The 23,997-nt window shown below is 39.2% G+C and overlaps 1 protein-coding gene across 3 annotated transcripts in view; it reads left to right on the forward strand.

Annotated features, from left to right (window-relative positions):
* Positions 1 to 23,997, forward strand: part of il1rapl2 (interleukin 1 receptor accessory protein-like 2) — a 409,390-nt gene that overhangs the window by 278,322 nt on the left and 107,071 nt on the right. For all 3 annotated transcript variants that reach the window (XM_057850397.1, XM_057850395.1, XM_057850396.1), the window contains exons 5-6: positions 16,370 to 16,556; positions 16,641 to 16,794. In XM_057850397.1, coding sequence (XP_057706380.1) covers positions 16,370 to 16,556; positions 16,641 to 16,794 — 341 coding nt within the window. The remainder of the gene's footprint in view (positions 1 to 16,369; positions 16,557 to 16,640; positions 16,795 to 23,997) is intronic.

Below are 23,997 nucleotides of genomic sequence, written 5' to 3' on the forward strand. Positions count from 1 at the left end.
ATAGACTATAAAATACTACTGCTCGTCTACAAAACACCTTGGACCAAAATACATGCTTGATTTGTTAGATTCCTATGAGACATCTAGACCCCTAAGGTCGTCTGGAACCGGTCTTCTGCATGTTCCAAGAACAAGAACCAAGCAGGGTGAGGCAGCATTTAGTTATTATGCTCCTCACCTCTGGAATAAGTTAACTGAACGTCTGAAGTATGCTCAAACTGTTAGCTCTTTTAAATCAGGGCTAAAAACGCTTTTGTTTAGCACTGCATATCCATAACTGTATATATATTTCAATCTACTTGCTTTCTATTCCTCTTGTGCTAATCTCCATTGCTGATTTCGATTATTATTAGTAGTAGTAGTTTTTGTTTTTATTATTTTTTTTTTATTCTATTTGTTATTAAATGCGATTTTTATGTATAATTTTTGATTGTCTTGGTTTTTACGTTGTATTGATTTAAATGTGATTTTTATGATCTTCATGTGATGTAAAGCACTTTGAATTGCCTTGGGTTGAATTGTGCTATATAAATAAATTTGCCTTGCCTTGCCTTGTGGGGGATTGCTCCGCAACCTAATGAATGCAACATTTTCGCTCCAATAGCGTCTGCTCTCGCACACGCCACGTTGGACATGCGCAGTCACTGATACTAAATATTCAAAACAGCAAACATGCTGGGGCTTTAATTTACTGTTTTTAATCATATTTTTAATTTAAATGTTTTTTATGTTCGCGTTTTTGTGCCTTTGGATGCAAAAGAAAAAAACGTGCGGGCGCCATTGCTTCGAGTGGTTGCATATGTTGTCTATGTGCTGCAGAGGTTGTTGTCAAGGAAGTGCCTCATTGGCTGTTGCCTTGTAAAACTGCACTACCCTCGAGGGCCTGGCATGAATACTACATCGTTTTGACCCGGGATTGCTAAATCGTTCGATTGGAGACGGAACCAAGATGGAACCATGTAAATGCAAACATGAAATATGTCGTATTCTCTGAGCGTCACTATGTAAATGGCCCCTTAGAGTCTGTGACCCAGTACTCTTGAGTATGTGATTTAAAAATGTTGTTGCTTGTGATTTTGGCTTAAACACTGCTATGTACCATATATACTCGCGTATAGGTCGCCCTGGCAGCACTCCTAGTTTGTGGTTGAAAGAAAAAGGGTAATTTAGGTTGACCCGCATATTGGTCGTACCACAATAAGGGAGATATTTTGGCAATTTTTTGGACCAATTTTTGATACCAATAAGACTGAAACAAATAAAACTTGGTAAATGTTATTACTTATTGACTGTATTTGTAATATTGTTAATAATTAAACATTAACAGTTAAGTTCACAACACAAACAATGCCAATGTGGTAGAGATATTAAGATCTTAGTTTTTGTTTAGCTGTCTTAACTTTCTTAACTGTCCTACGGTAGATTCAGAATCAGAGTTTATTTGTCATTGTCGGGATAACAATGAAATTCAGATTGGAGTTCCAACAACACTACGTAGTCAGTACCCATTAAAGTGCCTGGTGCAGAGCAGGATAAAGGTAAAGTGTCCCCAGTGCCCCCCACAATCCCCACCATAAGTAAATAATAAATATCAAAAAATTTACATAGCCATTCATTCACCCCCCCCCCCCCCCGGCTCCCCACAGTGTAAGTGCAAAACTAATCATGCCAATCATCCTCATGACCCCGCAAACACAACAGCAGTTTCAGTGTACTTGAGTTCAGCAGTCTTATGGCCTGATGGTACAGACTGTTTGCAAGTCTTTTAGTTCGGCTGTTCATGGATCTGTACCTTCTACCTGAGGGTAGAAGGTGGAACAGGTGATAGGCAGGGTTGTATCGGTCCTGCAGGATGTTCTGCACTCTGTTAAGGCAGCGTGTGTTGTAGATGGTGCTTATCTCTGGGAGGGGGCACCCAGTGATTTTCCCTGCTGTTCTTACCACACGCTGGAGTGCCTGCTGGTCTGCTTTGGTGGAGCCTGTGTACCAAGCCAGAAATGCATATGCCAGAACGCTGCTGATGGGACAGCTGTAAAAGTTGACCAGCAGCGGTCTGGGGATGTTGTGGCTGGCTCCTCAGCTTCCTCAGGTAGAGGAAGAGGCGCTATTGGGCCTTACCAACTACTGAGGTAATATGATTAACTCAACCTAATCATCATAGATTGCCCTATAATTCCTCTTTATCAGCTCTCTCACTGTAACTTATAACGTATAAACAAACATTTTTCTTATCTGCTCATCAGTAATGGTGTCATTTGTGTCATTGAAGACATCGTCTTGAGCGCGCTCCGACAGCACCCTATTGGGGTCACTTGGCGACATTTTTTGTTGTGAAGATGGCTGCTCGGTGTACACAGTTGCAGCTTCAGCCGAGTTGTTGGTCTTTATTTCCTCCTTGAGCAAATTTGTTCATAAACACTCTTTGTCTAAAGTACAGTGCATAATTTTTATTTTTTTATTTTTTTTTATATTAAATATTTGTTGATTTTTTTGTAGCTTAAAGCCTGAGTTATGCTCCCACGTCGCGGTGACGGCGCAGCGACTACGGCATCATTCGACATTCAATGGTTCTCCGGCCAGGTGACGCGTTGGTATGTAATTCACCGCCAAGCCACGAGAGGGGTGTGGCATTATGTATGTACAGTTTTGGGGCATGCTTGTTGAGCTCCTCTTGTCTAGTTTAACGGAGAAAAAAATAAATAAACAATGCAAGATGGAACGCTTGAATGTGGATCTTAAGATAATCAACATTGAATAAATGTTGATCCTACAAATGTTGAGGCGCAGGCGACACCGAAGACGGTTTCGAGGCGGTCTGTCCAACTTTTGATGCCGCACAGAGAGTTCTAGCCTTCGGGTGCAAACCAGCTAGCTGCGGCTACTAGCTTCAAACGGGCATCGAGCACTGCGTCCAGCGTTTTGTCCGAGATCTGCAAAGCCATCTAGCCGATTTGTTTGCCGTGTCCTACAACCAGCCATTGGGAAGCCATAGCAGATTTCTGGCGTCCATGGAACTTCCCAAACTGCGTTGGAAACCATTATGTTAACGTTATTATAAAAGCACCGAGGCACTCTCAATCAGTGATGATGTATCAGTGATGATTTGTGTGAACTGTCTGTTGTTGAAAATGAAACATCAAAACAATTCTTTTGACACCAAACCTGTGCTTTATTCTTCATATACTTGAAGTCTGACCCTTAATAAGTCACAGACTCACAGCAAACATTTGTACACAATAAATGATGAAGTGCACCAACTAAAAATACGACATAAAGTGATAAAAAGGTGGCAGTGTTTGGCCGACTGGGTCACCGCTTCATGCGGCCACTCGATTCCGAACACACACATACAGTACGTGTCTCCCTTTTATTCAATCGCTGGCTGATCTCCAGCCCTAAATTTTCAGCAATCTCCTACCACGAAATCGCTTGCCATTTGGCAATCTTCATAATGTCTTGACGAGACATTGTAGAAGTTGCCGTACTTGCTCTTTGTTGATACTCTCGTCGGCTTGGTCCATTTTGGAGTGTAGAAAAATGTTTGACAATGCCAGTGATCTCGCGCTGAACCGGAAACAACAGTCTGAGCAGACCAATCATAGTCCATTTCCACCACGTCACACGTGTTGACGTGACACAAAGTCAGGAAAAAAAGGAAGGAGCCAGAGAGGCTACGGCGGAGGGTCGTAAATCAGGTCTTCCGTGATGGTGCAGGTCTGACGCGGAAGCATAACTCGGCCCAAACTTGCCTGTATCGTAAGCGTACATACCTAATGCTAAGTTGTATACTTTTTCAGTTTTACAAAGGTCTAAACTGGGCAATGGTCAGCGCGAGGACAGCATATCGGACCTATTGGTCGCACCCCCATTTTTGGGCAAAATTTCAGTCAAAAGATTGCCACCTATGCACGAGTATATACAGTAAGTAATGTGCTCAAAACAAGTTAAAGAAAATTCAAGACTCAGTTCATACCCTCAGGTTTATGGTCACTATTCAGACTTTTAAACCCTGAGGTTTATATCACATGACTTTACAGTATGACCAAAATTTTAATGCTGCTATTTAAACCTCCTCGCCACAGCACCTGTGTAAATATCAAAGCTCCATGTCGGAAACGCGCCTCTGAATCCTTGGAAGAAAATTCGATGTGCTGCATGCCAATTCAACAGTCATATTTTCAAAGTCTTCCTTTCCACCTCATTACATGAAGGACATGACACTTATTGAACAGCTAGCTTTTGTTGGCCTTGGCTGTAAATGATGAAGTGCAAAATCAAATTATACGGACTTAATCCATTGTCATGCTGCAAAATTACAAATGCCTTATAAGAAATGCATACACATTATAGCGTTCTAGCAACTTCGGCATATTCTTGGAACGATTCGGTGTTCATGGGAATCTTTTGTATAAATGACTCTTTCTGTGTGGACGGGGCCTAAAACTGAAATTGGAAAGAGCCCTGTTTTATGACCGTCATAAACCAAACATTCATTCAAGACTCAGCAAGGGTAGGGGAAGGGCCATCCCCACAGTTACAATGCATTTTAAAAAATGACTGACTGCATTGGCACCCAATAAGAGGAAAACAACGACAATCACATTCATCGTCACTCAATAAATTATATGTTTATTGATTGTCTTTTCAAAAGAAGGAAAAAAAAAAACAGCAGAGGGCAATCACTGACTCATGTAATGGAAAATGCAATTCATAAAACCTTGCAGGAGCAACATTTATGACAACAAGTATAATATAGTTTAAGTGTATGTACTTTTTGTGTAGATGCCTGAGTGTGCGCAGGTGTCACCCTCTCCCTTGCTGCCTGTTAGTTAGATTGATAGTCAAATTAATCTGCAGCTCCATCCAGGTATAAACACGTTGCCTGCTGGCCAGGATACATCCCCCTCTATTAGCACTATAACTCAATGCACCCTGCAGCAGCCTGGCCTGATCAGTGGAAGGTAATTGCAAAGAGGGCACAGGATTTATTGACAAGGTGGATACGGAGGATTACAAAATGATTTGGGGATTAATTCATTATACATTTTAGGAAATTGGCTTTTTTTTTTCTTGATATTTCTGCCACAACACAAGGCACGCGCACAACACTATTTGGAGTGCAGTGATAGTGTGCAGAATCCCTGAACTACATTTTCTGCTGAGTCACTTTACCTTTCTGCTAGTCACACTGTCGCTGTTTTATACTGATTATTGAATTTAAATTTGCTTTGTTTTGAGTCATTTGCAATAGAGAACATGTTTCTCTACATCTGTTTCAGAATAACAACACATTGCTCATTTGTTGAAACAAATGTGTTAAAGATACTTCAAACACACAGTGAACTTTTGTTCACTTTAATGTGCGTAATCTGCAGCTCTATTGAAATATAAATACATGCAATCAACAGTCCACTCATTAACTTGCGCTATAATTGATTTACGATTGACGCAAAACAGCGACGTGAAGGCAATTACCATTTGAATGACTAAAGATTTTTTACTACACTGTGATGAAAGTCGGGTCGAAGTCATTTAATCGATGATGTCATTGATATTTTCTCAGCACTGTTTCGTCCCCCCACCCCTCTTTTTTGTGCTGTTAACCGGCTACACATGGAGACATTTCAATGGTCCGACAAGACAACTACAGTCAGTTCTTAACCAAGCACACAGGCTATATTGCACACTTTTGTCACTTTTTTATAGGTAGACAGGTAGCTTGTTTTTCACTTGCTATGCACATAAAGTGGTACATCTACATACAAAGTTAATTGGTTCCAGGACCTTGTTTGTAAGTCGAAATGGTCGTATGTCGAGCTGGATTTTCCCACAAGAATACATTATAATTCCATTAATTCGTTCCACAGCCCAAAAACTTACACTAAATTCTTAATAAATGCTGCTGTTACTATTGCAAATAGCAATTACACAGAGCAAAACAAATAAATTATGAATACAAATTGGACTAATAATATAATAGTAATAATAATAATACCTGTAATATTGTACGAATCGGGTTCTAATGTGGTGAATGTTTTTTACCTGGTGTTCTTGAATGCACCGCGTGGCTGACTTGACAGAGTGCGAGAGTACTTTTTACTTTCCTTTTTCATGTTCTGTTGCGGCAGACAATAGGCATGTTGTGTTGCTCAAGTTCTGAAGTAAAAGATTAAAAACCTGACGAAGCTAGCGATTTTTTTGGCAATGTTACAATAATATTAATTGCTACCTTAACTATTAAAGACTGGTGAACGGAGGTCGGATGAGGACCACCGAGTTCGTAGGCATTCTACGCCCGTATTGTCAAGCCAGTTCAGACGCGCACACCACTCTCATATTTTTCTAGAATTTCCATCTTCATTTCAGTGGTAAGCGTGACTTTTTTTCACCACCTGCACTAACATTGTTGGAACCCATGTTGATTTCTCTCACAAGAAAGCCCGCCGTGCGTCCTTCTTGTGGGAAAACAACGAAACTGCGGCGCTGTCATAAATCGTCATATTTCAAGCATGTCGTTGGATGTAGTAACAAATGGCGAGTCAAATTTTACGTCGGATGTCGAAAAGATCGTGTGTCGAAGCGATCGTATGTAGAGGTAACACTGTATAAAGGTCTTTTGAACATATTTATTCAAAATGAAAGTATTTTAAAAGCAATTTAAACACATACATATACTATAACGTTTTCTCCGCATTTACAATGTAATTTTCCCAACACTCTTCAATTCTAATCCAAACAGAGTTTTCCCAAAATTGGATTTCAGAATGCTGCTCGTTGGACATAAAAGCAATATAAAGCTCAATCCCAATTCTTTCTTCATTCTCCTCCTTCTTCTTACCCCCTAAGCCCTCTGTTTGGATGGCCAAGATGAAGGGTTTAAAAAATGCCCCCAAGAATTGGGACACCACTTGATCCTGCAACGTCATCGCTCCTTGCTGGCTGTGTTGCAGGCAGACATGACAATTGTGTTAACTTACAAAATAGAATTTTGAATCAAATACTCGTTTACTATTAACCATTGCTTTTTTATCTAGATTGCCTACTGAAGGATAGACAGTTTTTAGTACGGTATGTTGTATCCAGTTTTTAAGTTGACATTCTCAGGGTATTTATAGTGCTTAAATTATAAGGGAAATTAAAAGATGGTTATGGTTGCACTGTCAGAAGGAAGAGTTGGCAAAACAGGCCATAGCAACATAGGTTTGCATTTTAGCAGGGCATAACACCTATTGAACAAATATAAACTGGTTTGTTCTCCTCACGTTCCCCTCTACTGCTATCCCCGTCTTTTTGATGGAGCCCTTGATGGCCTTCATTTCTTCTCGCACCACCCTGTCTCCTACAGTTGCTGTTCCACCTTCCGGCTGTACGCCTCATTTGCCTCTTTCAGTTGAACTTTCAGCATCCCTTGTATATTCCATATACTCTAGCCTTGTCATCATCCGTGAAGAGACTTGTGTTGTTTAGCATTCCCCAGTCAGTTGTCTCTGAGCCTTCACTGCCTCAGGGGACCATGTCTTGAAGAAGCATGGCATGCTGGCTTGATTTTGTACCTGTGACCTGTAGTTTGACACAAGAAAAGGCAAGATATGAGACGACATACCTAGTAATGTCAGCAGTGAGGCACAGCAGGCATCCTTCAATTTGGCATTCAGGGCATTTGTTCCGTTCCCTCCAGTGTAATGTGTATGTACATGCCCTGGCTTGAACCATCTGCTGTTATAATAAACAGCCCAAGTTTCCTATCTTTTAATTTGCTGCTCACGCTGGGGTCTTTGTCAACTCTGACCATGTGGTCAAACCCACATTAGCATCCGAAATTTTCAATCACAACTCTTCAAAGTATGATAGACTGCCTTAACATTCTTCAGAAGCCTTGCTGGTCAGTAAGTTGACTTACATATAGCTAATATCATGGAAGTGATTGCTGATATTTGGCTTAGATTTTAGCTCTACTTCAGCCCTGCAGCTATGAAATGGGTATTTCAGCTCATGTGTCAGGTGGGAAATGTCTTCCTTTCAGTGTCCTAAAAATGGATAAGTCTCACATTATCTGGCTAAAAAGAAAAGAAAAACACAGATGATGATTATCAGAGCAAATTCCCCTCTTCTGTCCATTATGCAAACACAAGTATCACTTTTCGTCAACCGTCATAATCCCCTGAAAAAATAACAACAATACTTTGAGTCATTATATCCAATAATGTATATATATACCTTGCGCTGAGTTGCTATGCAACACAAAAAAAAAAAGACAGTGATGTGCCAAGTGGTTAGCACGGGGGTCAGGGTGTTTTGAGAGCTGCATGCGGCTCTTTAGCACTGCCCTTGTGGCTCCCTGGAGTTTTTTAAAAAATGTTTGAAAATGGACAAAGATGGTTGAGAGAAGTATATATATATTTTTTGTTTTGATATGGTTTCTGTAGGAGTACAAAAATGACACAAACATTCTTAATGTTTTCCAATGCTGTAGAAATGTGTAGAATAAATATTAAATTTCAACATTTCTGTCAACGAAGATTTTCGTCATATCCTGCGACACACATTTCTATCAGCAGGGCGGGATGCCTGTCATTACCCATTGTAAACAAACCGGCAGCTGAGTATCCAGTTGGGAGTGATAAAAAGTGCGATTCCATTACTTCTGCAGAAGTTTTTGCCGGTTTTTTTCCGACTCGAGTGTGGCATTAACCTGACGGTCTGAACAGGACAAGTCGCATGGAAGTGAACCATTTCAAATCCGATCTGGGTCACTTTCATATGTGGTTTAAAAGTCGATCTGGGCCACATTTTTTCCAGAATGTCGCTGCGGTCTGAAATTTTAAGTCTCCCTAATCGGAATTCATGTAGCAATTATGTCATCAAAGAGCGAGAGCGCCTAGCTTGCCTTGAACAAGGCTTTAGGGGAAGGGTCAGGCTTGACAACAGTCATAAAAAAATAAAATGGGTTGAGGCTAAGCATGAGAATGCTCGTTTTTTTTCTCTGCTCCATATGAGCAATATATCAAAATTGCTTACACGGCCGAGAGTCGGGACAAACTGTCCGTATGTGTGTGTGTCATGCACGGACAGTACGTGCATGCCATCGATCCATATAAACTTTGAATATAAGACTAAACAGGGATTATTTGTTTGTTATTTGTGTCCTCTTTTTGAAAATGAAAATATGATCACCTTCGAATGACGTTTGGCCAGCATGTGTGGTCATGTGTTTTGGTGCTCCTAACCATGTGGGCATGTTATGAATGTTCCATTTTGTTGATTTTTGAAACCTCAAAGTAAAAACAACATCAAAAATCAAATTTCTTTATTGCATTTCTATAATTTCATAAAAGCAATGAAACAATTCATCAATATTGTAATGAAGTTAAACTTGATGTGGCATCATACAACAGAATAGTCACGTGGTGTGTTGAATGCACTGCAGAGAAAATAAACATTAAATCATGAAGGCTCATTATGTATTTTTAGCTGACTTAGTCTGGGCGCTGCCAGGGATTTTGGCCCCCATGAAAAGATATCATTTTGGGCCCCACCACCAGTGCTGGGACACACACACATTTAGAGTATCGACTATGTAATTTCCTGCATTCTGGTGAATCTTTACACACTAATTTGTGCATTTTCTGCATTAATTTAAGATGAAAAAATATTTATGTAAACATACATAGTATAGAGCAATAATGAATAGACTGATATCATCTAAAGAAATGTACTGAAGGCCATCTTTTACAATCTTAATTAAAGTTGCACCGATACCAGTATCAGCAGGGGGCGCCAATCAGGCCCGAATTGGTGGTATTGGTATCGACAAGTACCAACATTTAGGGCGCCGATCCCATCCCTTGAGCGCAACTGTACTGTCCTCCCCAAGTGAGCTAAATTCCCAAATCCCGATGCATGACATCCGTATGATTTTGTCTCGTATTTACCAAATGAAATAAACACCTTCGTCTTCAGTAATAAGTGTGTTCACAGCAACGCATATCCGCGATGATACATATGGCATTCACAGTCGGTTCGCATTTGGGATCAGAAAGATTAAGACCGTGGGACACGAAGCAAACTCACGGTTTAATGATGAGCAATGAGTGGCAAATTAAGAGCGCCGTACTTCAAACTCGTCCTGTTTATGAAAGTCGATTGTCATATGCTGGTGTTGTGCAGTAATGAGCAGAAGTGACTTCTGTGGCGTTTGTTAACCTTTTCTATCATATTTCCCAGAAAACACAGACGCGCACACACAAGATATCATCAAATAGCAACCTAGATGTGCTACGTTAGATCTCATGCCATTAGCCGCGTGAGCCCAGAGTGACGCGTAGTCCATTTACTACATTGATGAATTAAATACCACCACTAATCAATCCATACCAGTGACTATAGATAATGCTGCAAATACTGTTATTTCAGTACATAACACAGATGGACTCTTTCACATCAGTAAGAAGTAAGCACATAAATTTGATAACCCGATTTTTGTTTTGAAAACATTTCTGCAGTACCACCCACTCCAAGTCATTGACTGGTGTAAATGCGCACCGCTGCTCCCGGTCTGATCGAAGGAAGGGCGGACTAAACCATTTAAAGAAAATACGGGGGTTGGGGGAAGGGGTGGCTGGCAATACATATGCAAGACAACAAAACAAGAAAAAGAAACCCTTCGTTTTATTCCTATTAAAATTATAATGATTAATATTTAAATTTGCAAACAATTACCTAATTTTCTAATTTTCTTTGTGGGCCCCATCAGGGCATGGGCCCTTAGAATCAATATCACTTTTCATCCCTATACGGCGCCCATGGACTTAGTCATTTTGATAGTAGGCTAATATAGCTAATACAGATACTGTACATAGAGCATGAGTTGCCTTCATTATTAGGCGTATATAAGGCTTTTAATTTTTTGCGGCTCCAGACGAATTTGTTTTTTGTTTTCTTGGTCCAATATGGCTCTTTCAACATTTTGGGTTGCCAACCCCTGGGTGAGCACGTTCACTTTACAGTTCTGAGATCAAGGGTTCAATCCCGGGCTCTGGCCTTCCTGTGTGGAGTTTGCATTTTCTCCCCATACATTTTTAAGGCCGAGCAATTCGATACAGATTGAAAACGATACGATAGTAAACATTTGTTGTGTGTGTTCGTACAGTATTTTAAACATATAAAAAAGACCATATTTCCAATAGCAAAATTAAACAACAAAATTTCATACCAATGTTATGTTTTATTTTTTATGAAAAAAAAATAAATAAGGGTTACTATATGACCCTCATTTTGTTGGATGGGATTGATAATAAAATAAAACTCCAGTGACAGACAACAATAAAGTGGAGTAATTCAATTACTGTATTTCCTGGTGTTTTGAGCATAAGATGTAAGTAATTGAAGTGCAAACTTTCAACGTAAACATCTTAAAACAAAAAATATTAATTATATGCAGCAGCTCTAGAAAAAAAAGAATTAAACCTGCTAGTGTTATCATGAATAAATAATAAATTATGCTTTACCACTGGTATAATTGGGGGAATAAAAACATGGCATTTTAGACGGACAGGTTAATAATCATTACTTTAACCTTATACACAGCAAAGCCATTCACTTATGCCTGTGCGTCTACATTTTTTATTCCTCATCACTGTCCATATCTTTTTTGAAGGGCAGATTTTTCTTGTGGAAAATAAACTAATCCACATGTTTATGTCCAAGTAGACTGCGTTTCGTGGAAACAAAATCTCCAGAGGGTTGCGCTGCCCTTTCCACCACTGTAGTGGGTTATTTTTCAGGGTTAAAAACTCACGATCTTTGTACCGCTCCCCACTTCACACAAGCTCTGTCCCATGCGAACAGATATGGCTGCCTTCATCACTTCAAAGTCCGACTTTGTTTTCCTGGGTGTGGTGAAAATCAGTCGCTGCACGTCGCTGCCATCGGTGCTCAAACTGTTCATTGTTTTAGCATGTTGCTTGATTGCCACTACTAGTTTCGTTTTGGGCTGTGAAGAAAGCGCCACGGAGCGTGCGTTACAGTGGTTTTGTTAGCTCTCGCGTTGTTATGACACGCCCATGACGATCGGGTAATGACGCCAACTAGTAGCGGTGTTCCCGAAATACATGGGAAGTTGAGGTAACCACAACTGTGAGTGGTGCTTGTCCATATTATATGCGTGCGGTCTCAAGCTAAGTGCGATGTGTGATGAATGACACAAGCGCAGCGTATGAAGTAAAAGCTAAATTATCATATTAAGCAATGCATTGAACTAGGCTTCTTGTGCTCGCGTTAATTTAATATTTAATGGCTAATTACTGTCGAATGTTAAGTTTACTATCGATACAGCTGTATCTCACTCCTGTAAAACCGGACATCCGGTCGGATCGGTTAATCGTTCTCAAGCTTAATTTTTTTATCTGTTGTCAATTAGGTGAAGTGTTTGAATCTGCTTATTCCTTGCCTCTGTTTTTTTCTTCTATTTCAACATTTCTCTTTTCAAAAAAAAAAATCAAGTGATCTACTGTTAACATAAATCTTTAAAAACTCAAGTAGTTTTTTCTTTTGCATAAATCTTTAAAAATTCAAGTTTAAGTTGAACTTTTCCTACTCATATTCCTACTTGTAGTTCACTTTGGCGTATTTGAATTTAATCAAAGAACAGTAAGTATTCAGTCATTTCAGCATCTTGGCTGACTTAATTCATAAGTAAATGTAGTTTATGTAATTGAAATTCACACCAAATCATGAATACACTTTCACATTTAGATAGTGGCAGTAATTTTATTTGTGTTGCATGTTACTGCGTCCATACAAAAAAAAAAAAAAAAGTACATTATTAGCCAGAGGATGTTGGCACTCTGGTGACAAACACAAAACATATTTTGGTTTGGATGAGCTGAGAGGGAAGACCATGACACACGATCAGAATTCAGAACCCAATGAAAGCATTTCAATAAAAGAAGAGAGTTGAATCAAAGCTTTTCAGTGATTCATAACCCGGTGCACATTCTTGACATAAATATGCAAATACCATCAAAGCGTCAAGATATATTTTAGTATACATTATATGTGATGTGTCAGTACGTTCCACCATATATCTTTTCTGTCTTGCATTGTAATGTTTTTTTTCCCCATGTTTAGAGGGCTAAATGGTCTTATTTTGCCCTTAAAATTTGACACAATTTGAGTAGATTAAAAAAAAAAATTAATACAAGTAAATGAATTCTGTTTACTCTTATTCACCCAGGCATGATCTGTCACGCTTATCCGCGTGGGGCTGCTTGATCCCATTCAAACTGACTTTGGGCAGGAGGCAGAGTAAAACCTGAATTTGTTACTAGCCAATGGCAAAATTATTATTATGAATTATTTTATTGTTTTTGAAAAAAAAAAAAATCCACTCCAGCCTGAACCTGAATAGCACTTTTTACGTTGACGTTGAGGGTGAACCAAGATAGCTTGTTTACTGCTTGCTTTTTGTCAGTCATTTGGTGATTGTTCCCGACGTTAGGCAGTGATCCTTCTCAGGTCATTTACAAGATATGACATCAAAAGTCTATTTGTGTGATATTTTTAAATCAACATGCAGGAAAATAGGTAAATTCCACCTTTCAATTTGCACTGAGGTTGAAAACTGCTGGCACATGATTGTGTTTTTCAAAACAAAGAAAATCAAAGAACCATGCTGGTAAAGGTAAGTGAATCACTGGAGGAGAAAACAAGATGCTTCAGGCTGGAGACGAATTGATGAAGAGGACACAAACTGAGAGATAGATGGATAAAAGGCTTTTCATTCTCCTTTTTTATGCTCAGTGGTCCTGTTTAGGTCGCTGACTGGAAAAATTCCTCTGTGTGTGTGTGTGTGTGTGTGTGTGTGTGTGTGCATGAAGTGAGAATAACAGAGAGATCAATGAGGTCTTTTGTGTCTAGAGGTGAACTTGGAACACGCGCACACACATCGAGGAATGTTTTGCTTCACACAGATTGTACCTTGAGTTCACCCCATTTCCATATACTGTATTTTAACCAAAGATTTGAGCTGCTTTCTCATGTATATTGCAAGTGTTGCCTGGACCTTACACTTTTCACATACAGTATTCTCATAACTTTTCAGGCCTTAGAGGCACAATACATGACATGCATTGAAATGAGATACACTATGATGCTTTGACAACCTCAATACACACTGATGAGACATGTCTTGACCATGAAATTGCTAACATTTGTAAAATCATTCGCAAACATTATTTTCAGACCCATTCATCATTGATTCCAAAATTGAAAACTGATGAAAGACAGAGTGAGGGCAGTCACATCAGTCACACATCTTCTACATGTGTGGAGATGTTGATAGACATGCATTTTCTGTTGTAAGATTGTTTCTCTTTTTGGAGATGGAGGATAAAATTCCAGTTAATAGTTGTCTTATAAAACATGTTTTATGCTTTGCAGCTTCAGTTTCAAATCAATAGGCTTTACATTAGCCATTCCTTTATATAAAAGTCACATGCGATGTTTATCTTCAAACCGTCTTCTGTTGTCCTGCCTTTAATAGAAGTTGATTGTATTTGACATCTGAAACTAAGTGATGTGAAACAGAATTTAAAAAAAAAAGAAAAAAGAAAAATTTGATTAATTCCTGCAAATGGATTAAAAATATGCACTGACTGAATGACATACCAAGGTGCACCCTGGCTTTTGTTACTTTTTCTCATGCCCTTTATTAATCCAGGTAAGGTCATTTGCAGTGGTTATATTAAACACCATGCAACAGCCAACTACTAGTGCTTCTCAATAAATGAGCATGATCTGAATCAACGAATTAACTCAAAACCCCTGCGAAAGATTCCTAAGGCTTTTAAAAACTCCCAGCCTGGTTCTTTACTCAAAACCGCAATCATGGGCAAGACTGCCGACCTGACTGCTGTCCAGAAGGCCATCATTGACACCCTCAAGCAAGAGGCTAAGACACAGAAAGAAATTTCAAATGGGCTGTTCCCAGAGTGCTGTATCAAGGCACCTCAGTGTGGGAAGTCTGTGGGAAGGAAAAAGTGTGGCAGGAAACGCTGCACAACCAGAAGAGGTGACCGCACCCTGAGAATGATTGTGGAGATGGGCCGATTCCAGACCTTGGGGACCTGTAGAAACAGAGTACTGAGTCTAGAGTAGAAACATCCAGAGCCACCGTGCATAGGCTTGTTCTGGAAATGGGCTACAAGTGATGCATTCCCCAGGTCAAGCCACTTTTGAACCTGAAACAGCAGCAGAAGCACCTGACCTGGGCTACAAAGAAGCAGCACTGGACTGTTGCTCAGTGATCCAAAATACTTTTTTTCAGATCAAAGAAAATTTTGCATGTCATACGGAAATCAAGGTGCCAGAGTTTGGAGGAAGACTGGGGAGAAGGAGATGCCAAAATGCCTGAAGTCCAGCGCCAAGTACCCAAAGTCAGTGATGGTCTGGGCTGCCATGTCAGCTGCTGGTGTTGGTCTACTGTGTTTTATCAAGGGCAGGGTTGATTCAGCTAGCTATCAGGAGATTTTGGAGCACTTCATGCTTCAATCTGCTGAAAAGCTTTATGGACATTAAGATTTCATTTTTCAGCATGACCTGGCACCTGCTCACAGTGCCAAAACCACTGGTAAATGGTTTACTGACCATTGCATTACTGTGCTGAATTGGCCTGCCAACTCTCCTGACCTGAAGCCCATAGAGAATCTGTGGGATATTGTGAAGAGGAAGTTGTGAAGAGACACCAGACCCAACACTGTGGGTGAGCTTAAGGCTGCTATCGAAGCATCCTGGGCCTCCATAACACCTCAGCAGTGCCACAGGCTGATTGCCTCCATGCCACGCCGCATTGAAGCAGTCATTTCTGCAAAAGGATTCCCGACCAAGTATTGAGTGCATAGCTGATATAAATAATTGAAGGTTGACTTTTTTGTATTAAAAACCACTTTTTTGTATTGGTCGGATGAATTATGCTAATTTTTTGAGATAGGGATTTTTGGTTTTCTTTTTCTTTTTGCCAGAATCATCAACATTAAAACAATAAAAGACTTGAACTACTTCAGTTGTGTGTAATGAATCTAAAATATATGAAAGTCTAATGATCTCAGTTCAGTTCAACATATTTGAAGTGAAAGACTTAATAGAATGGATCATGTAATAACGTGTAAAACATGAAAAGTAACGTCAGTTACTTTGCCAAGTAACTAATTACTCTTACATTGAGGTAACTAAGTTACTAACTCAATTACTTTTTGGGAGAAGTAATTTGTAACCGTGACTAATTACTATTTTTAAGTAAGATTAACAACACTGATCCGAACCCAAGTTTCTGCAGCATCATTGACTCTTGTTGCTCTTGTTGTCTTTTCAGGAACTCAACTTACTGCATGAAGGTGTCAATGTCCATGACTGTTGAGGAGAGCGATGAGGGGAAATGCTTCAGCAGCAACATTCGCTATCTGGAGAAAGCAGAGATTACCCACAGCAAAATGATTACCTGTCGTGATATAGATGACTATTTGGCTCCATACAAACAACCTCATATGACCTGGTACAAGGTAGGTCACTTGAGTTCACGCGAGATGAGAGTAACTCACCCATTCACTTTGATTGCTTGACCAGTCGGATGTATACCCTGTCAGGAATGCGAGCGGGTTGAATGGAGAAGCTCAATTATCATCAACAATACTCACATTTGGATTCCTAAAGTGGAAGAGGAGGATGGGGGTAATTACACCTGTGAGTTGCAGTATGGATCCAGACTGGTGCGGAGGACAACACAACTCAAAGTCACTGGTAGGACACAATGCATTGTTTGGCCCATGCAGACACCCAGTAATACATCACCATTCACTAAAGCACTTACGAAGTTTGCAACTGTTTACAATGTGAAACTTCCATACTTAGAATACACATTTGGCTCAAATTTGTGTAGCCTATTTGTATTTAGTCCCTTTTTCAAATTCCCAGATGAAACATACATTGTTTGAAGCTTCTTTGGGTTTTGACTTAAGTCTGACTTGGCAATAGCATTTGACTTCCATCTGCAGTTTAGTTTTTGGGGAACAGTAAGTGTGTCTTTGAAGAGATAAAGAATGCAGTGCCAATGATTGCGTGCACGTCTGCTTCTGTTATGTTTTGGCGTGTGCAATTTGAATTTTGCTGTAAGCATGCTATTATCTTCTCTGGCACAAGCTTGAAACTCAACCCTGCCTTTGTGCTACGGACATGTGACAATATACTGGAACCAAAGCATTATGCTTTAATTATGATTGTTATAAAATGGAAACATTTTTGCCATAATTGTCAAACCAAGGCATCTTATTTCGGCAATTATTTTTGTAGTTGCACTTTAGCTTTAACTGTAGCCATGCGAATGACTGAATGAAAGACAGGAATTGTTATCTTAATGATAGATTGGTATCTTTCAACTTACTGGAATACAAGTGAACAGTATGAGCAGAGCCTGTGGAAAATGAGAAAATAGCAGAGGGCAAAGTTTGCCGCTAACAGCTAATTTATGGACATGCTCCACCTTGGGGCCATTAATCATTGTAACTGCATCACTGACACATGATATCCAAAGGCCAGAGATGGATATTCCTCCAGGTAATATTGCGATATAGAAAGCCGCTTACAGAATTAAACAAGTCAGTCACCGTAATGGTGACTTTCATTTTGAATTTTTTTTGTCCATCCTTTTGTATAAGTCTCCATTGATGCATCTTTAGTTTTAGTCATGTATTTTATTTTTTAATATACAAATAAGAATGAAGTGATGCTTCTTTTTAAAAACAATTAGAATGACGCACCATCCATACAGATATATATTAAGACTGCTCTTTTACTGACTTGTAATGGTTTGAATTCTACTTTTTCTGTATTAAAGTTCAGAGGTCTATGATAAAGTAACCTTGTGCATTGCATATTTTGGGAAAATATCAGTTCATACAATACATACTGTGTGCATTTTTGCATCTTGAATCTGAATCTGACAGTTAAAGTCTTCAATTTAAAAGTTTAAAAACAAGCAGCATCCTTGGCAATGGAAACAAAGATTCGATTAGGATAGAGCATTGATCCCGATTCCCAAAGAATATACTTGTATCATGTTTTTGCAATAATAACTAAAATAATATAACAACAAATGCTGCTGTAAAACAGGAACAATAGCATTGTAAAAATTACAAGAACCATAAGGTCTCCAAAAATACCTGCCAATATTACAGTTGGGGCTGAATTTTTATAATCGATTAACAGGAAGATAAATTAGATGGTTAATTGATTAATTGGATATATGTCACTTTTTTCACTTACCTCCACAATTTAAAGCTGTTTTAGGCATGATGTGGGAACTATTCTCTAAAAAAAAAAAAAAAAAAAAAAAAACTTTATTACAGCTCCCAGACTTAAAGTGCGTAAGACACAAAAAAGCATGTTTATTTCATATTTCACGCGATGTTTTATATACCTGAATGAAATGGTCCGCTTGGATGTGTGTGGAAGTGATCGTTTTATATATTAAATTTTTGAATCCGGCGCCATGAAAAAGAATGACTTCCGGCTCCAGTCTCGGGTTTAGGACGAATGTGAATGTGCATTTCACAATACAGCATTGCTTTATAGCATGCAGATGGACTGCGGATTAATTCATTTATTTTACGCATCACGGCAGCCAACTGGCTGCAGGGTTTTGTAGCTGCAACAGGGAGAGGCGTGTGAGACTTTTTGGGTTTCAGAAAGTTCCCGTTCACCCTGAGATCGGCCAAAACAAGTGTGCGACAACTGTGGGATCATTGGACTTACGAAGAAGTGAGTAAACATTGTGTTTTGTATCAAGTCCAATACTGGGATCATGGCACACGTTTTAATACGGAGGTGGCTTACATTTTGTGGCTGACAATGCTCCTTGTCCACAAGAATGCCACTCGGCCAACGGCTTGTCGCACACCTCTCCGCCGGGAGAGCACTATATTAGGCTTATTGCCCTCTTTGTGTGCCCGGTGTTCTGTCAAATTTTCCACCCATCAGAAATTGCAACTTTGTGTTAAAAATGGCCGCGAACACGATTACAAAGTAAACACAACAAACTTTCTTTAAATAAAGGAATATTTACTTGCGTTTGATCATGGACGGACATGTAGAAAAGTTCTCAGACACATCCTGCCTTGTTAGCAGTAACTACTGCACACCGCTCTCTCAATGTTTACGTCTTCGCCGATTTTAAGCATTAATTTACACCATATTCGTGATGACCATGTGGCAGCTACGTGCTCCTCCGACGTTGGCCGGTTTGTCCGGCGGTCATTTTCCAGTTGCTTCCCGGCAAACGAGATCTCCTGCTCGCAGCAGGGGAACGACCAGCCGTAACTTACTTGGATTAAAAGAATGTCCTGTAAAAATATTGTAGTAGGTAGATTGAAACAATGAAATTTTGCTGGTCACTTTGTTTCATTTTCTTCGTTCTGAATAATTCCCCTCAATGGGCCGAATTCTGAATCAGATGAACTCATGATCCTGCCGACGTCATCCTCCATTTGGGGACGCTAGAGCGCTATAATGGCAGGCGTGGCGAGACTAATTTCTCGTCATCTGCACTGTGCCAAATTGTTGTATATAGTCCAATCGTCTTAAAATATGATTCTAATTCACATAATAATGCTATTTAAGACTTTTTTTATCCTGTCTTCCACTCATCAATTTTAGTCTACAACTAGATTGTTTTAGGTACATAAAACGTGTTAGTTTTAATAAAGCTTCTGAGTAAAAAACATAAAAAGATTTTTTCAGTACACAAATCAGACAAAAGTCCTGTTCATTTAAATTTAATGAAGTAGTGCTGCTGATTGATTTTTTTTTTTTTTTTTTTTTTTTTTCTTATAGGCAAAGCGCTGATATAAATTTTGTCAATGACTCATTTCTTTAAACAAACTAAATACTATAATCGAATAAGGAGAAGGTGGACTGTAATAAATACGTTTTTTGTTATTGTCTTTTAAATCAAACCGTTTTCATGAACACAATCCAAATCCAATTTCAAAGCACAATCTCTTGTATGACAATTTACAGTTTGAATGGGAGTTTGTGTTGAAAGGAGACTCTTAAGCTGTTGTATGAATTGGTTTATGTGTTTGTTTTCTTTATAAAAAGAAATGAGACAACTATACTATCTAAAAAAACTCAAGTGCTGATAAGCTTCTCCAAAACACAAAACAAACGGACACTTAAGACACTGATTAGCATAATCGCTTACTAGCTCAGCGCTCTGTGCTAACCAGTAACTTCTCATCAACAATTAATTAAAACAATGCAAATGGCTTCATTTATTCACCTGTAATGGCGGCATACTGGATCTAATAACATAAAAGACAATCTACATCTCCACACTTCATAATATACTGTAGTATTATTGATTCAGCAACTCAACCTGAGTGGTGCAGTGAACTCTCTCTCTCTCTTGCTTTAATCACTAGTGCGCGCGTAGCCTCACGTTACAAACAAAGACCCAAACGGGACTGCTCATAGCTGCCGGCAAATATCGATTATCAATTTTGTTGGCAACTAATGTATTAATCGATTTTAATCAATTAGTTGTTGCAGCCTTAATTATAGTGCACCAGAGGTATTCATCTGGGGCTATAGCAAAATATTGGCTAGGTCACAAAAATATACAGGGATGTGCATATTTGCATTCTGCGTGCGTGTAGCTTTAGTACATCATCACAAATCATACAAGTTAGATGAGATGCATTTACAGGGCCTTCCTCGTCCATACCCACATTACAACCGCAACATTTACTGATTCCCTCTGTCTTGCATTCTGACACGAGGGATTTCATCTTAGTACACAATGATGTTTTACTTCAGTGACTCAGCCTCTAAGACATCTGCCAATGTGTAGCAAGACTAAACATCTTTATCCTTGATCCTTCAGTTGGTTGTGCGTCTTTTGGCAGCAGCTTTTAATCACTGGGCGGCTTTTTAACATTAAAGTGAAAATTGAAGAAAGACACTGTGACTTCCTGTTGATCCGTTGCTGGCAATGATGTTAATTCCTGCAAACTCTTTCACTGGAATGCTGGAAATAGTTGGCAATACGTTTAGCAAGACTTGGGTCTGATTTGCCTCATCCTCATTCACCCTTTAATGAACATCTGTGCCATAAAGAAGTGGGCTTATCTCTTGAGTTTGCAATGGTATTTAAATACTGTATAGATTCCCCACGATGTTTGACTCTAAAAAATAAATAGTTTCCAAATTCAACATTGTATGTGACTTGATTTCAGAAATTCATGGGCTTGTCAAATTTTTTTCATAGATTGCCTTTAATGGCAATTGTTCTGACCAAGTCCTGTACCCCGTCAAGTACTGGTTGATAATTAGGAGTTTGTGTTGACGTGCGCCCAGTTCAGTTAGAAAGAAATACACAGCGAGTCCATTTCTCTGATCCAAAGTTATTAGTCGCCGCCTGAAAAGAAACTTTCACTCACAAACATGTTATCCGAATAAAATAACAAACCAAAAGACTCCAAAATCATATCCACAATGGAACAAAGTGAGTACATTCCATTCAGGCACAAAGCACTAAGCCACAGTCAAAAACTCCAGGTCAGCAAGGAGTAAAATTGGATAACACAAATCAGGACCAAAACTCGACACCGGTCATACATGGACTGAACTGTACTATGCTATGGACCTGACCAAATCAGAACAAAATTATTATTTCCAAATCTCCTGGACAATGGCTCTAATCATGTAAATATTAGTCATTATTCAGGAAAAGGCAACATTATCATTGAATCTTGTCTTTTACACATCAGACATTTGATTTCAGCAATTATTTTCTCTATGAACTGAGCTGCACTATTCCTCTTTTCTGCACTCCTTTTGTTACCCATTTAAAAACAGAAAATAAAAAGACCAAAAAAGATTCATGCATATTTCAGAACTGTTCTTTACTAAAATGCGCATTGGTGAAGCACCAGTATACATCACTCTGACTAAACTTAATGCCTGTGAGAATCCCTGTGTTGAAGCACATAAAGGTTTGCGTCTATCAATTTGAGCGACAGACAAGGAAGGGATTACAGCACAGCGCAAAATGTCCTAAAACCTCAATGGAATATGCTCAGCCTAATGCTACATTACAAACACCCACGCACACACGAAAGCACGCACCAGTGCACCACTACACCCACATACACACACACACGCACACACAAAGTTCATCTCTCTTGGACAAGGCAAAATTTAAAGACACTCACTGTCCATATGTTACCAGGAGCATAGCACCAAATATTATAGTTCAACAACAGACAGTCTTGTTGGCGCGAATGGTATTTTACAGAACTTTTCTAATCAGCGCTGTGGTTGAGGTCATCTTACTTCTTGAGTTTTACACAATCACAAGTCTTCCTGCATGGGATGAAACATTTTTGGATCTTTGCATGGTGTTTTTTTTTTTTTTTTTTATCATCCTACTTTATTAAACCAATATTATTCTTAAAATAAATTGTATTTTCTAAACATCCATGCAGTTTTTTTTTCCTGAAATTTAAAGACCAAATGTGAAGTAATTTCATAAAATGCCAAATAGTTTCACAATTAATGTAATTAAACATTGTCCAACAAATAAAGCATGAAAAAATAATGTATATGTTGTATTTTTGACAAAATAATCGCGTTTCAGAAGTTCGAGCCTGAAACGGGACGAACCCGGAAGTGATACGTCAGACCGAGAACAGCGATGGCAGCGCTCCATACGGCCGCCATACAAAGCCCTTTAAACAATATATCAAATAGCGATATAAGCGATAGATCGAGCGCATGTGACGAGATCCAAGTTTTTGAGGAGTTGGAGGAAGAGGAGGAGGTTGGAATTTTAAGTTGGACCGTACATTTGTTAGCCAGACGCTAATCAGGATGCAAACAATGTGCCCAGACTACCTGACATGGAATGGAGACAAAACCCATCGAGATTACAAGATTGGAAAGATATAGGCTGTTATTATTTTTATCATTTGAAGCATGTCAGGTAAATAAACCACCTACTATTGCCTGGGATAAAAGAAAAGTTTTGACAAATCCCCGATCATGTCGTGGAATGAACAGTAGAAGCTAGTGACGTTAGCTTTTATTTACCTGACATGTTTCGGTGAACACTTCTGCCTTCGGACTCTGACGAAGGCGGAAGTGTTCGCCGAAACACGTCAGGTAAATAAACCACCTACTATTGCCTGGGATAAAAGAAAAGTTTTGACGAATTTACAAGTGTAGGCAAAATGAACTCAATACAACTATGATCGGGGATTGCCACGAGTTAGCTTTCGGTTAACATCGCTAGCTTCTACTGTTCATTCAACAACACGATCGGGGCTTTGCCTCAAGTTACCTTTCGGCTAACGTCGCTACCTTCTACTGTTCATTCCACAACAGTTGGCAGCTCTGCTTTGACAAAGTAATCAGTCATCTATTCAAAAATCACACTTACTTTTTTGCAAATCGTTGATCATAAGCAGACCGGTTGAGGAAGCAGGCATCTTCGAAGTGTTTGTAGCAGAGAACACTACTCGATGATGGCGTGAAATTCATTCGCTTCGTGCGAACGAAAGATGTCCATTTACGTGTGCTGCTTTCCTTTGGCCACTCATACAACTTTTCTTTAGATTGAGAACAATACATCGCCACACACCACCGTGGCATCTTACCGAGAACCAATGCAACAATACTGTTCTATGGCGGACTTTCTTCGCAGTTCTCTGTGTGACGTAATTTCCGAAGATTGTCGAAGAAAAGCATTTTCATTGTCAAGGACGTTGCTATGGGTTAAACAAAGAATCTGGAAGGATTGCGTTGAAAAAAAATAACGAAAATATGCTTTTAACTATTTAGCCATTGATATTATTCAAAAACATGGTTGTCCAACCTTACTTCACATTTGATCTTTAAATGAAATGAACTTGACAGTCTTCACCACTTTGATTTCATGCTAATATGTTA

This window comes from Corythoichthys intestinalis, chromosome 11, assembly GCF_030265065.1.
Source record: "Corythoichthys intestinalis isolate RoL2023-P3 chromosome 11, ASM3026506v1, whole genome shotgun sequence".
NCBI classification, from domain to species: domain Eukaryota; kingdom Metazoa; phylum Chordata; class Actinopteri; order Syngnathiformes; family Syngnathidae; genus Corythoichthys; species Corythoichthys intestinalis.